This window comes from Scyliorhinus torazame, chromosome 8 (assembly GCF_047496885.1).
Source record: "Scyliorhinus torazame isolate Kashiwa2021f chromosome 8, sScyTor2.1, whole genome shotgun sequence".
NCBI classification, from domain to species: domain Eukaryota; kingdom Metazoa; phylum Chordata; class Chondrichthyes; order Carcharhiniformes; family Scyliorhinidae; genus Scyliorhinus; species Scyliorhinus torazame.
The window spans coordinates 238545095-238559017 of NC_092714.1; the positions used below are offsets into that span (position 1 = coordinate 238545095).

Here is a 13923-nt window from a genome sequence, read left to right on the forward strand (position 1 = left end):
TGGCAAAACTGATAGGTTAGGATGGTTGTAAAGTTGATTTGTTTGAGCTACAAGTAGTGAATATTATTTGGGAACAGGGAATCAAATTAGTCTCACTGCATCTGGACTATTACTTCCGCTAAACAATAGCAACAGGAAGTGACAAGAATGATTACAACTGAAAATTTAATTTATTAGGAAATACTGAGGAAATTGAAGACCTGGCGACTTTGAACTGACCTAATTGAGTTCTCAAATTGATGAAAGGAATTGACAAAACTCCCACGGATCATGGGGTGAAACCTGGAGCACCAAATAAGCTTGCAGTGAATAAACAGCCAATTTTGCACCGCATCATTGAATTGGAAAATATTACCAAGACTTTTAATTTCACAGCAATGAAAGTAACAGTGAGACTAGGAAACATGTCATCAAAAGAGATTAAACTATTGTTCTGTAAACTTCATTAGAAAGAAAATCAGGTGCACTGCTGGCATAAAACTATTTCACCCCACTTAAGTTTGAGAATTAAGAAATTGAGAGTAAGAAGGGAAGTCGGGCAATAATTCCGGCGCCTGTTCGGGGAGGTTGGTATGGGAATTGAACCGTGCTGCTGGCCTGCCTTGGTCTGCTTTAAAAGCCAGCTATTTAGCCCTGTGGTAAACCAGCCCCAATACCAGCTCCAATGTTCTCATGGTATGCTTCTCAGACTTTACTCCAACAGCTAAAGAATTGCTTCGTGAACCCAATTATATTGTTCACTCTTATGGTTTTACAGAGAAATTATTCCACAATTCTATTATCTCGGGGTGAAATTATTGCCCGAGGGTGCAGAAGAGGTTTACCAGGATGTTGCATGGTCTGGAGGGTGTTAGCAATGCGGAGAGGCTGAATAGACTCGGACTGTTTTCATTGGAATGATGGAGGTTGAGGGGTGACCTGATAGAGGTCTACAAGATTATGAGAGGCATGGATAGAGTGGATGGGCAGGCACTCTTTCCCAGGGTGGAGGGATCAGTCACTAGGGGGCATAGATTTTTAAGGTCCGTGGGGCAAAGTTTAGAGGAGATGTGCGAGGCAGGATTTTTACACCGAGGGTGGTGAGTGCCTGGAACGCGTTGCCAGGAGAGGTTGTTGAAGCAGATGCATTAATGGAGTTCAAAAGGCATCTCGACAAATACATAAATAGGATGGGTAGAGAGGGATACGGCACTAGGAAGTGCTGAGGGTTTTGGCCAAGGATAGTATCATGACCGGTACAGGCTTGAAGGGCCGAAGGGCATATTCCTGTGCTGTACTATTCTTTGTTAGTTTTAATTTTCTAAAATTCACCAGAGTCGTGGAGGTTATTTTAGATTGGAAACTAGCAAATGGTGAGATTTAACGGCCTCGTTACGCATAGAGAGAACTAATGAGATCTCGTGAAGCATCGTGATCTGGATCCTGCCCCTTGGGGGGGGGGGGGTCACCCAGGCTAAGGGGGGCCCTTGGGATCTGGGCAGGGTGGTACCCTGGCATCCACAATGCCACCCAAGCACGCTGGAATTGCCACTGGGTGGCATCTTTGCTGCCCTAGGGATTGGGTCCGGGCGTGCCTTGTCCTTATGAGGTGGGGTGCAGGGGCTTGAGGATCCCCTCGTTGGTAAGATGGGGCAGCCTGGAGGCCATGGTGGGGACTCCAGAGTTAGAAATGGTGCTATCCGATCTCCTCCTGCACTGGCGGGCAGAGCTCGTTAATGCAGGAAATGGGACTAAGTGCGGTTTCGGTGGGGCGTTCCTGCCAAGGCACAGAAATGAAGCAGAGTCCCATTTAATAGCAGGATCGTTCTCGGCGCTATCAGCGCTAGTAAACACCTGGCGAAATACACCCGACACGGAACTCTGCTTAATTTCCGATAAAATCACACCTAATGTAAATGCTTTATTCAAAAAGGGTAGGAAATAGAAAACAGGAAACTATAGGCCAGTAAGCTTAACATCTGCAATTGGGAAAATGTTCGGAGCTATTCTTTTTTAAAAATAAATTTAGAATACCCAATTTATTTTTTTTTCCAATTAAGGGGCAATTTAGCGTGGCCAATCCACCTAGCTTGCACATTTTTGGGCTCTGGGGGCAAAACTCACGCAAACATGGGGAGAATGTGCAAACTCCACACGGACAGTGACCCAGAGCTGGGATCGAACCTGAGACCTCGGCGCCGTGAGGCTGCAGTGCTAACCCACTGCGCCACCGTGCTGCCCTGTTCGGAGCTATTCTTAAGGATGTTATGGCAGGCAACTTAGAAAAAAATTAAGGCATTTTGGCAGAGACAGCATAGTTTTGTGAAAGGGAAATTATGTGTAATCAATTTATTGGAGTTCTTTGAAGAAGTAATAGTTGCTGTGGATAAAGGGAACAAGTGGATGTATTGTATTTGGATTTTCAGAAGGCATTTGATAAGGTACCTCATCAAAGGTTATAACGGAAAATAAAGTCTCATGGTGTTAGGGTAATATATTGGCCTGGATAGAGGATTGGCTATCTAACAGGAAACATAAATGGGCATAAGTGGGCATAAATGGATCTTTTTCTGTTGGCAGGTTGTGACAAGTGGTGTGCCACCGGGATCAGTGCTGGGGCCTCAACTTCTTACAATTTATAGAGATGATTGGAATGAGTAGTATGGTTGCTAAATTTGCTGATGACACAAAGATAGGTTGGAAAGTTAATGTGTGAAGAGGACATAAAGAGGCTACAAAATTATATATATATATAGGTTAGGTGAATGGGCAAAGATCTGGCAAATGGATTATAATGTGTGAAAATGTGAAGTTGTCCATTTTAACAGAACAAATAAAAAATAAGTATATTATCTAAATGGTGAGAGATTGCAGAACGGTCTGTGTGTCCTAGTGCGTGATCACAATAGGTTAGTGTGCAAGTGCAGCATGTAATTAGCAAAGCTAATAGAATGTTCTCATTATTGCAAGGGAAATTAAATACAAGAGTTTAAACGTTATGCTTCAGATATACAGTGCATTAGTGAGGCCACATTTGGAGTACAGTGTACAGTATTAGTCTCCTTATTTAAGGAAAGATGTAAATGCATTGGAAACTTCAGAGAAGGTTTACTTGGAATGGGCGAGCTGTCTTATGAGGAAAAGCTGCATGGGCTAGTCTTGTATCTGCTTGAGTTTAGAAGAGTGAGAGGCGATTTCATTGAAACAACCTGAGGGAATTTGACAGGGTTGATGTGGAAAGGATGTTTCCTCTTGTGAAGGGATCTAGAACAAGGGGTCCCCCTTTAAAAATAAGGGGTCACTGATTTAAAGCAGAGATGAGGCAAAAATCTTTCTCTCTCAGAGGATTGTGAAACTTTGGAATTTTCTTCCTTAGAAGGTGGTTGAGGCAGAATCTTAAGTATCTTTAAGGCAGAATTGGATATGTTCTGATAAGCAAGGGAGTGAAAGATTATTGAGGCTATGCAGGACTGTGAAGTAGAGGTTAACATTAGTTGCCATGATCTTATTGAATGGCGGAGTGGGCGAGTGGCCTACTCCTGCTGCTATTTCATACGTTTGTATTCCCCTCCCTGAAAATTACTGAGGGTATTAACTTGCGTTTTTCGAGTTGGTTAACGCCACTATTAAAGAGTGGAGAGTAATTTGATATGAGTGCATTGGGGGCGTTCCACAATAAGATTGAAACAGTGCTATTTGTTTGTTACTGCAGAAATGCTTAGGGATGCTAAAAATATTATTCAGCTTAGTGTTGTAAACTGGCAAATAAATAGTAATATTTCTAATAAATCTGAATTACTACCTCATGACGACAAACATTTTTGTGCGGTAAGAGACTTGCAGGGCTGTGGAAAATACCAGGGTCGTATGACTAACTCTTTCAAAGAGCTGGAACAAGCATAATAAGTTGAATGGTCTTGGGCTGAATGGCCTCCATCTGAGCTGTACGAACCTATTTCATTTTGATCGAGAACATATGCTTAAGTTCATATTGAGCACTAAATTTTCAGTTCACAACAATTGAAATGTACTGCTCCAGTAATAGGTTCATAAAGTAAATACAGTGTAATCTTGTTAAGCACAAATTTATCATTGAAATCTTATTTTTCTGGCAAAGGCTCAATTATAGATAGTAACTACCTAGTCATTCCTCACACCTTTAAAATAGATATTGTATCGGTCACTGTATGTTTACAAGTTATGTGTCTTCCATATGTTGACGTGATGTTGGTAAAAACTGTTGTGAATACTTTGGTTACATTTCTTCATAGTGAAGAATGTTGTTCCTGATTGGCCAGCATCAATAAATATTTCAGCTACTGCTGTTACTGTGGTTAGTCCTCTTATTACATGAAGAAATGCCTCCGCAATACTTGAAAATGCATGATACAGAAAATACATGGAATATTTGGCACTGAAGTCAGATTTTCCACATTCTCAGGCCCCTGGTTGCTTCTTCAGCAGATAAACTGGAACTCCAGGACTGCCTTGAGCATGGTAGGATAGCAAAGGTAAGCTTTACATGACACGGATCTAATAAATGTTATCATTTTAGATGAATGTCTATTTAATATTTTCCATATTTTAGATCTTTCTATCTATTTCAAACCCAAAAAATGTGTAAATGTGAAAAATACCATGGGCTGTTTTTAAAGACCACTGTGTTAAAGTCTCTTCTCTCTGACAGCTGAAAAATTCGACAAAAATGTTTGGCTATTCTCAACATAAATACTAATCAGTACAGGTCCACCAGAATGCTCCTTGTACCCTCGCTCCTGAAGGCAGAGTATTGCTGGGGTAACTCACACTAGTCACAGCATTTCACAATTCCAGTAAAGAGATGTAAAATTCCAGAGAGGTTGTGGAAGTTCTGTAAAGAAATCTATGATGCACCTAGTCTTGCTGGTCCAGGATTTTTGCAACCTTTCTGGGCTCAAGATTATCGCGCTCCTTATAATGGTTGAAAAAGGGATTCTACAATTGTATTATTGTTTTCTCAAAAGAAAGGCAATGAAAATGTCAGAGTTTTGTATTCATTTATATTGGTAAAAAGTTTGACATGACAAATATTGAAACATTTAGTTGCTGATGTGGAGAAATCTTTTGAACATAAAGCTGGTGACTGTAATGGGTTATGAAATTATATTTCAGCTTTTAGATTGCAGTGTCCTAATCTCTGACATTTGCAAGAATTCTACTGAAACCAGTTGGCACAAGGCTAAAATATTGCCTATTTTACCCTTTTTCAATAAGTATTGGCTATTGCTAGAATCTGGTTCCATGGCTCATTTTTTTCAAGGACTAATGAGCACGCAGTTAAAAGACGTGCACTTGAATTATGATATGATTTTACTAAAACAGAGAGCATAAAAAACTGACCGCTCCAGACCAATGCCAAAGCAACCATTCTCATGAGATTTTTGGTGGGTCAGTTGGCTATTTGGAGCCATATGTCCTCACTCAAAGGGTTAAAAATCTTTGGCATTCTCTACTCCAGAAGGCTATGGATGGTCAGTTGCTGAGCCGGTTCAAGACAGTGCTCAATAAGAATTTGGATACTGAGGGTTTTAAGTGATGTAAGAATGATGTAAGTTGGTGGAATTGAGGTAGAACAGCAGCCATGATCACATTGATTGTAGTGCAGGCGCAGGGCAGAATGGCCTAGTTCGGCTTCTACTTCTGATGTTGTTAAACAAATTGTAGTCATGCCTGATCACGTCCTCATTCATCTTCCACATAGACAGTTTTCATCATGGGTCATTTGATACCAAACTGGAGTAAAAAGGCTGGATGGCTTTTCCCCATTCATTGTTCATAATTGCAAAATCAATCAGAAGGAAGGCTTTTGTGAAAAACTGAAATATTATTCTGGTGCAATGGAGAATTATCTTCTCAGGTTAGAGATAGAGATATCTCTATGGAATGTAAAAGGGAATATCAGCTGGATTCAGGATAACACTCTTGCCACTGAATCAGAAAGTTGTGCTTTCAAGTTGCACGTCATGATTTGAGCACATAACTTCAGTGCTTTGCTGAGGGGAGATTGCGTTGTTGGGAAATGCCATCTTTTAGGCAGAATGTTAATCTGAAGTCTTTTCTGCCTTGGCAAAGAATGAAAGTGAATGCAGGGCAAAGAGTTCTCCAAGTTTTATGGGCAACATTCATCCCTCAACCAGTGACATCAAAACAGATTCATTGGACACCCATATTGTTACTTTTTCTGACATGTTGCCGTGTGAAAATTTCTGCAATTGTTGATATACAACAAAAACTACACCATATTTAATGAACTACTTTTTGAAGTTCTTGGGGATAGCATGCCTAGAGGGATAAATGAATAAATGCAAACATCTTTAATTTTAATCTCAAGTCAGTATGACCTAGGAGGTCTTGATATTGACATACAAGACTCCAGGAGCAGGAATTTCCTCAGATACTACTACTACAACACTGAAAGTTTTTCAAAAGTGCAGCATAAACACGATGGCCTGAATTTTTGTTACCGGGTCAGAAGCACGGAATTGGGAGAATTTTAGGACAATTCCCGGCTCCGCAAACCCGACCCAAGAGAAAGTGCCCCGAATGGTTGGATTTTGGTCTGGGGTTGAGTGGGGGTGGGCAGCGAGGTGCAGCTGAAAATGAGAGTTATGGCAGGCAAGCCCAGAAAGAGTGCGGAGGCTGGTAGGTACAGAGGTGTCAAAGGTCTGTCTCTGTGCACCAGCACTGTGCAGAAGTTTGAAAAAGCAATAAATCAAAACAGCCCTCATCCTTCACAATCCCTCAGACTCACACACTATTCACGCCCCATCCATGGCAATTCATGCCCCCAACCAACCTCCACGATTCTTCATACCTACCATGGTAACCTATGTTGCCATCCACTCCATGGTCCTTCATTCCCTCCATGCCAAGCTATGTCTCACACCCACCTTCCATGGCCCTTTACAGCCCCTATGCCAACTTAATGCAAATCCATTGCCCCCGATCACTCCCATGACTCTTACATCTACCATGTGGATTTATCTGGACTGCACCATGAGGATTCATGCTGAGATGAGATAAAACAAAGTTCTTAAGTGCCTATTGTAGACTTTTTAAAAAACATCATTCATAAAAATCCATTCACTGAATTTACGTTCTTTCAACCAAATAATCTCTTCTAAAACAAACATATAATTCAAGTGCTTAATCCCTTCCATTTCATTCAAGTGTTTATACCTTTCGAAGAACAAACATTGGAATTCATTATCCCACTTCAAAAGTTTTTTTGAAAAAAAATATTTTATTGAAAATTTTTGGCCCACCATCACAGTACATGTGTATCCTTTCCACAGTAATATAACAATATAAATAACAATGGCCAGTTTTATAAACAAGAAATAAATAATATATAAACAAAAACAAAACTAAATGGCAACTGCCTTGTCCCAGATAAATATTCTCCAAAAATATGTTTTAACAGTCCAATATACAATTATCTATAACAACAACCTATACATATTATACTTATATATTAACATCCCTGAGAATCCCTCTGGTTCCTCTACTCCCCCCCCCCCCCCCCCCCCCCCCCAGGCTGCTGCTGCTGTCTTCTTCTTTTCCATTCCCTCTATCTTTCTGTGAGGTATTCGACGAACGGTTGCCACCGCCTGGTGAACCCTTGAGCCGATCCCCTTAGGACGAACTTAATCCGTTCCAGCTTTAGAAACCCTGCCATGTCATTTATCCAGGTCTCCACACCCGGGGGCTTGGCTTCCTTCCACATCAACAGTATCCTGCGCCGCGGCTACTAGGGACGCAAAGGCCAAAACATCAGCCTCTCTCGCCTCCTGCACTCCCGGCTCTTCTGCAACCCCAAATATAGCCAACCCCCAGCTTGGTTCGACCCGGACCCCCACTACCTTCGAAAGCACCTTTGTCACCCCCACCCAAAACCCCTGTAGTGCCGGACATGACCAGAACATGTGGGTGTGATTCGCTGCGCTTTTCGAGCATCTCGCACACCTATCCTCGACTCCAAAAAATTTGCTAAGCCGTGTTCCAGTCATATGCGCCCTGTGTAACACCCTAAATTGTATCAGGCTTAGCCTGGCACACGAGGACGATGAGTTTACCCTACTTAGGGCATCAGCCCACAGCCCATCCTCAATCTCCTCCCCCAGCTCTTCTTCCCATTTCCCTTTCAGCTCGTCTACCATAATCTCCCCCTCGTCTCTCATCTCCCTATATATGTCTGACACCTTACCGTCCCCCACCCATGTCTTTGAGATCACTCTATGTCCTGCACCTCCTGCGTCGGGAGCTGCGGGAATTCCCTCACCTGTTGCCTCGTAAAAGCCCTCAGTTGCATATACCGGAATGCATTCCCTTGGGGCAACCCACATTTTTCGATCAGCGCTCCCAGACTTGCAAACGTCCCATCTACAAACAGATCTCTCAATTGTGTTACTCCTGCTCTTTGCCATGTTCCAAATCCCCCATCCATTCTCCCCGGAGCAAACCTATGATTATTTCTTATCGGGGACCCCACCGAGGCTCCCGTCTTTCCCCTATGCCGTCTCCATTGCCCCCAAATTTTCAGAGTAGCCACCACCACCGGGCTTGTGGTGTATTTCTTCGGTGAGAACGGCAACGGCGCCGTCACCATGGCTTGTAGGCAAGTCCCCCTACAGGACGCCTTCTCCAATCTCTTCCACGCCGCTCCCTCCTCTTCTCCCATCCACTTACATACCATTGAGATGTTGGCGGCCCAGTAGTACTCACTCAGGCTCGGTAGCGCCAGCCCCCCCCCCTATCCCTACTACGCTGCAAAAATCCCTCCCTCACTCTCGGGGTCTTCCCGGCCCACACAAAACTCATGATACTCTTCTCAATCCTTTTGAAAAAAGCCTTCGTGATCACCACCGGGAGGCACTGAAACACAAAGAGGAATCTCGGGAGGACCACCATTTTAACCGCTTGTACCCTCCCTGCCAATGACAGGGATACCATGCCCCATCTCTTGAAGTCCTCCTCCATCTGTTCCACCAACCGCGTTAAGTTTAACCTATGCAATGTACCCCAATTCTTGGCTATCTGGATCCCCAAGTAGCGAAAGTCCCTTGTTACCTTCCTCAACGGTAAGTCCTCTATTTCTCTGCTCTGCTCCCCTGGATGCACCACAAACAGCTCACTTTTCCCCATGTTCAGCTTATATCCTGAAAATTCTCCAAACTCCCCAAGTATCCACATTATCTCTGGCATCCCCTCCGCCGGGTCTGCCACATACACCAATAAATCGTCCGCGTAAAGAGATACCCGGTGTTCCTCTCCTCCTCTAAGTACTCCCCTCCACTTCCTGGAACCCCTCAATGCTATTGCCAGGGGCTCAATCGCCAGTGCAAACAATAATGGAGACAGAGGACATCCCTGCCTCGTCCCTCTATGGAGCCGAAAATACGCAGACCCCCGTCCATTCGTGACCACGCTCGCCATCGGGGCCCAACGGGTACAGCAGCTGTACCCATCTAATATACTCATCTCCAAAGCCAAATCTCCTCAACACCTCCCACAAATAATCCCACTCCACTCTATCAAATGCTTTCTCGGCATCCATCGCCACCACTATCTCCGCTTCCCCCTCTGGTGGGGGCATCATCATTACCCCTAGCAGCCTCCGTATATTCGTATTCAGCTGTCTCATCTTCACAAACCCAGTTTGGTCCTCATGGACTACCCCCGGGACACAATCCTCTATCCTCATAGCCATTACCTTGGCCAGAATCTTAGCGTCTACATTTAGGAGGGAAATAGGTCTATAGGACCCGCATTGCAGCGCGTCTTTTTCCTTCTTTAGGAGAAGCGATATCGTTGCCTCCGACATAGTCGGGGGCAGCTGCCCCCTTTCCTTCGCCTCATTAAAGGTTCTCATCAGTATCGGGGCAAGCAAGTTTACATATTTCCTATAAAATTCGACTGGAAATCCATCCGGTCCCGGAGCCTTCCCCGCCTACATACTCCTAATTCCTTTCACTACTTCCTCTATCGCGATCTGTGCTCCCAGTCCCACCCTCTCCTGCTCCTCCACCTTAGGAAATTCCAGCCGGTCCAGGAAGCACATCATTCTCTCCTTCCCATCCGGGGGCCGAGCTTCGTATAATCTTTTATAGAATGCCTTGAACACTCCATTCACTCTCTCCGCTCCCCGCTCTATCTCTCCTTCCTCATCCCTCACACCCCCTATTTCCCTCGCTGCTCCCCTTTTCCTCAATTGATGGGCCAGCAACCTGCTCGCCTTCTCCCCATACTCATACTGTACACCCTGTGCCTTCCTCCACTGTGTTTCTGCAGTACCCATTGTCAGCAAGTCAAATTCTACGTGTAACCTTTGCCTTTCCCTGTACAGTCCCTCCTCCGGTGCCTCCGCATATTGCCTGTCCACCCTCAGAAGTTCTTGCAGCAACCGCTCCTGTTCCTTCCCACTTCAAAAGTTGATAACCACTTGTAATTGTCAATCAATCTCTAATGGCAGGCACTCTACTGTGATAATGGAACGCTGTGTAATCAGTCGTCCAACACTAATCCAGTTCTGATAGCTCTCAGGCTTATATCAACAGAGATAGTAAAATAGCAAGAAATAATTTTGTTTAAACACTATACACAGTTTTTTTCAAAGATTTATAGGGCAGGAGTTTTAAGTGCCTTGAAAGTTGCTTTTCCCAGTTTCTTTTGAGAGCTCCAATGAGTTTATGCACTTTTAACATGCATTCGTGGCCACTTTTAAGAACCCCAAAGGGTAGCTTATCTCCTGCAAAGGATATCTGATCTGCCTCAAAGGGCACCTGACCTTCGCCCAAATGTATCCTTGTACAATATCCAAAAGGGTACCCCACTTCTCCAAGGCCTGCGCCAAGTTTACGCCTGCTCCTACTGTTGTGTTCTCTATTTTGCTTTACCTGGATGGCTCGGGTGTGTAGTGTTGAATAAAGAACACAAAGCATTGTTAACAAACAAAACTATAAATTTATTACGCTACTACGATTCAATCACATTCTTAAAGTAGAAGGTTTCTCTATTAAACTATGCTATGTCTAACTAGCAGACTTTCTCCAGTACAACTGTTCTCTCTCTCTCTCATGCCTCACTATCTTATTCCAGAATCCCCCAAGTCACATGATATATATATGACTGTTCTGTGGTTCCCATTAGTGGTAAGAAGCATTATCATTAACTTGTTACTCTTTACATCCCAGTCAATGTACATATCATTACACCTACCAAGTCTAATCTGCACACATCGGGCGGGATTCTCTGCCCCCTGTCGGGTCGGAGAATCGCCGGGGGGCGGCGGGAGCGGGAATCGTGCCGCGCTGGTCGCGGGGCCGCTGGCAGCCGCCCCCTCCCGGCGATTCCCCGGCCCGTTTTCGGCAGGTCCCGCTGGCGTATGTTACAACAGGTATTTGCTGGCGGGACCTGGCTCCGCGGGAGGCCTCCGGGGTCCTCGGGGGGGAGGGGGGGGGGAGCGGGAGGGATCTGGCCCCGGGGGGGGTGCCCCCATGGTGGCCTGGCCTGCGATCAGGGCCCACCGATCCACGGGCGGGCCTGTGCCGTGGGGGCACTCTCTTCCTCCGCGCCGGCTGTTGTACCGATCCCCGATGGTCGGCACGGAGATGACCCTCCCCCTGCGCATGTGCTGGGATGATGCCAGTACACGCTGGCACTCCCGCGCACGCGCCAGCTGGCGGAGGCCCTTTGGCACCGGTTGGCGTGGCACCAAGCCCCTTCCGCGCCGACCTGCGTGGCGCAAACCATTCCGCCGCTGGCCTAGCCCCTGAAGGTGCGGAGTATTCCGCACTTTTGGGGGGGCCCGACGCCGGAGTGGTTCACGCCACTCCTTCGCGCCGGAGTTGCCCACCCTGTCGGTTTCCGAAGAATCCCGCCCCACGTTTCCCACTCCTGGGTAATGAAAATCAGAAATAACTGGAGACAACTGCTGTTATATATGAACAGTTGTCTCCACAAATCGTTCATGGGCAAATCTCACCCCCGCCTCCTCCCCGAGGAAATATCAGGTGCGAGTATTTGATTATCTACCAGTCAGAGTTCGAAACAAATATTCATTATCTAAGAACTGCGCTTTAGATTTTTTATTCTGGCCTTATGCAAGCATCCATCATAATTTTTGCTTGCTGTAAAATGTTATAATTTAAATAAATGGGTTACTTCACCCAGCACAACACAACAGTGAAGATTCAGATCTATTTACACAATAGCAATGTTATTAATCTGTTAATTGGACTTATAATTTTTCACATTTTTTCATCTATTTGCCAAAAATGCTTTAAAAATTCTTTTGAATAATATTAGCAGAGTAATCTCAATGCCTCTGTTATTATTAAAATGACTATTTCTACAAATTATTGCAAAGAAATGAGGCAGTAGATAGTGATGTGCCATAAATGGGAATATGCTAAACAACTGATCAACAGTTTCTAACATTTTCTAATTTTACACTGGCTAGATATTTTAGATTATGTAAAATAGTGGGATCCAAGCAATAGATTTAAAACTAAGCTTTGGCTAATTCAGGTTTCGTATCGAAATATAAATAGTTTAAGTGGAATTAAAATACCAAATTAATTGGCACATTCTCTTTTATAATTTTCCACCTAACGTGAGATGAAAGGCCTAATTTTAACCCTGCCCACCAGCAGGAATGGGACAAACAGCTGCTTAAACTAGTAGCAGCATACTCCGTGCTAGCATTCCCAATACTGCCATCTATTGCCACACAATCTTTCCATCCAGGACAGGCAAGAGTCAAATAAATACACTAAAATGAGGGTCCCATGACACAATTAGGAGACCAGCACCCATTTTAACTAAAAATTGAAGATGCCTGCCCACTGCCTGAGCCTCCAATGCAGCAGGTCAGAATTTGTGTCTCGTGGCCACTGAAATTTTATTGCTGTCTGGACTTCTGAGAGCTTCCAGCTTTCAGATCATTTATTTCACACATTCTTTTGCTTTTATCACTTTCTGTCTGTCATGTGTGCGGATAATTGTTAGTTTAATTTCAATGGGGGAACATTCAGTCACCTCAGCAACCATCATTAGACTATTGGAAGATAGGTATGGAGAGCTGCTCTTGGAAGGCCATATCCAAACACCTAGGGTGTACTGGGCAAGAGTCATTTTTGTGGATCTATTTGAAGAGTGCATCAGGGTCCTGCTGTTCTCCAGTCGGACATCTGCAGCCTCCCTCTGCAGGATCTGTTTCTGATTGGATCACATGGCATCTCTTTAAATTCCCACAATCCTTAATGGGTTCCTTTCTGTCTTCTACCGGTGACATCATTCACATCTCGCAGGCTACAGTATAACTCCAGATCATCACTGTCCTTTTCACAGCAGCTCAGATGTGCATCATCCGTCCCATTGATCTCAACAACAGAAGAGAGCTGAAGGATTTGAAGCAGTGTCTGGCTCCCCCTGCACCCAGGGAGTCAGTGACTACATGCATACTAGGATCAGTGCAAAGAACACCAGCCAGCAGCAGCCAACAACAGAAAAGGTGACCACTCCATCAATGTCCAGCTAGTGTCCTATCTCAGAAATAGGATCACGCATGTCTCTGCAAGCTATCCAGTCGTGGCTCAATGCATTTATCCTGTGGCAGTCTACTATCCCTCCAATATTCAACCCTCCAAGTACTTCAATAGGATGACTACAAGAGGAGCAAGAGTTTCAGAGGTGGCTTATTGCATCATCCCTCAACCTTGCCACACTGAAACAATATATATCATTAAAGCCAGAGACCACCAGGATCATTATTGAACACCTGAAGCATTTCAGATGTTGACTAATCGGGGGATTCTCTACAATATGAGCTTCCCACATTGTAACAATATTGCCTAACTTAAACATAAAGAGATGCCTACATTTGGAAAAGGTGCAGCAGCAAAA

General features: G+C 44.4%; 1 protein-coding gene across 9 annotated transcripts in view; it reads left to right on the forward strand.

The window, feature by feature from the left end:
- Positions 1 to 13923, forward strand: part of dnmt3bb.1 (DNA (cytosine-5-)-methyltransferase 3 beta, duplicate b.1) — a 352173-nt gene that overhangs the window by 298313 nt on the left and 39937 nt on the right. For 8 of the 9 annotated variants that reach the window (XM_072514981.1, XM_072514983.1, XM_072514985.1 and 5 more), the window contains one exon: positions 4421 to 4490. The exons of the other annotated variant lie outside the window; for it this stretch is intronic. In XM_072514981.1, coding sequence (XP_072371082.1) covers positions 4421 to 4490 — 70 coding nt within the window. The remainder of the gene's footprint in view (positions 1 to 4420; positions 4491 to 13923) is intronic. 9 annotated transcript variants of the gene reach the window in all.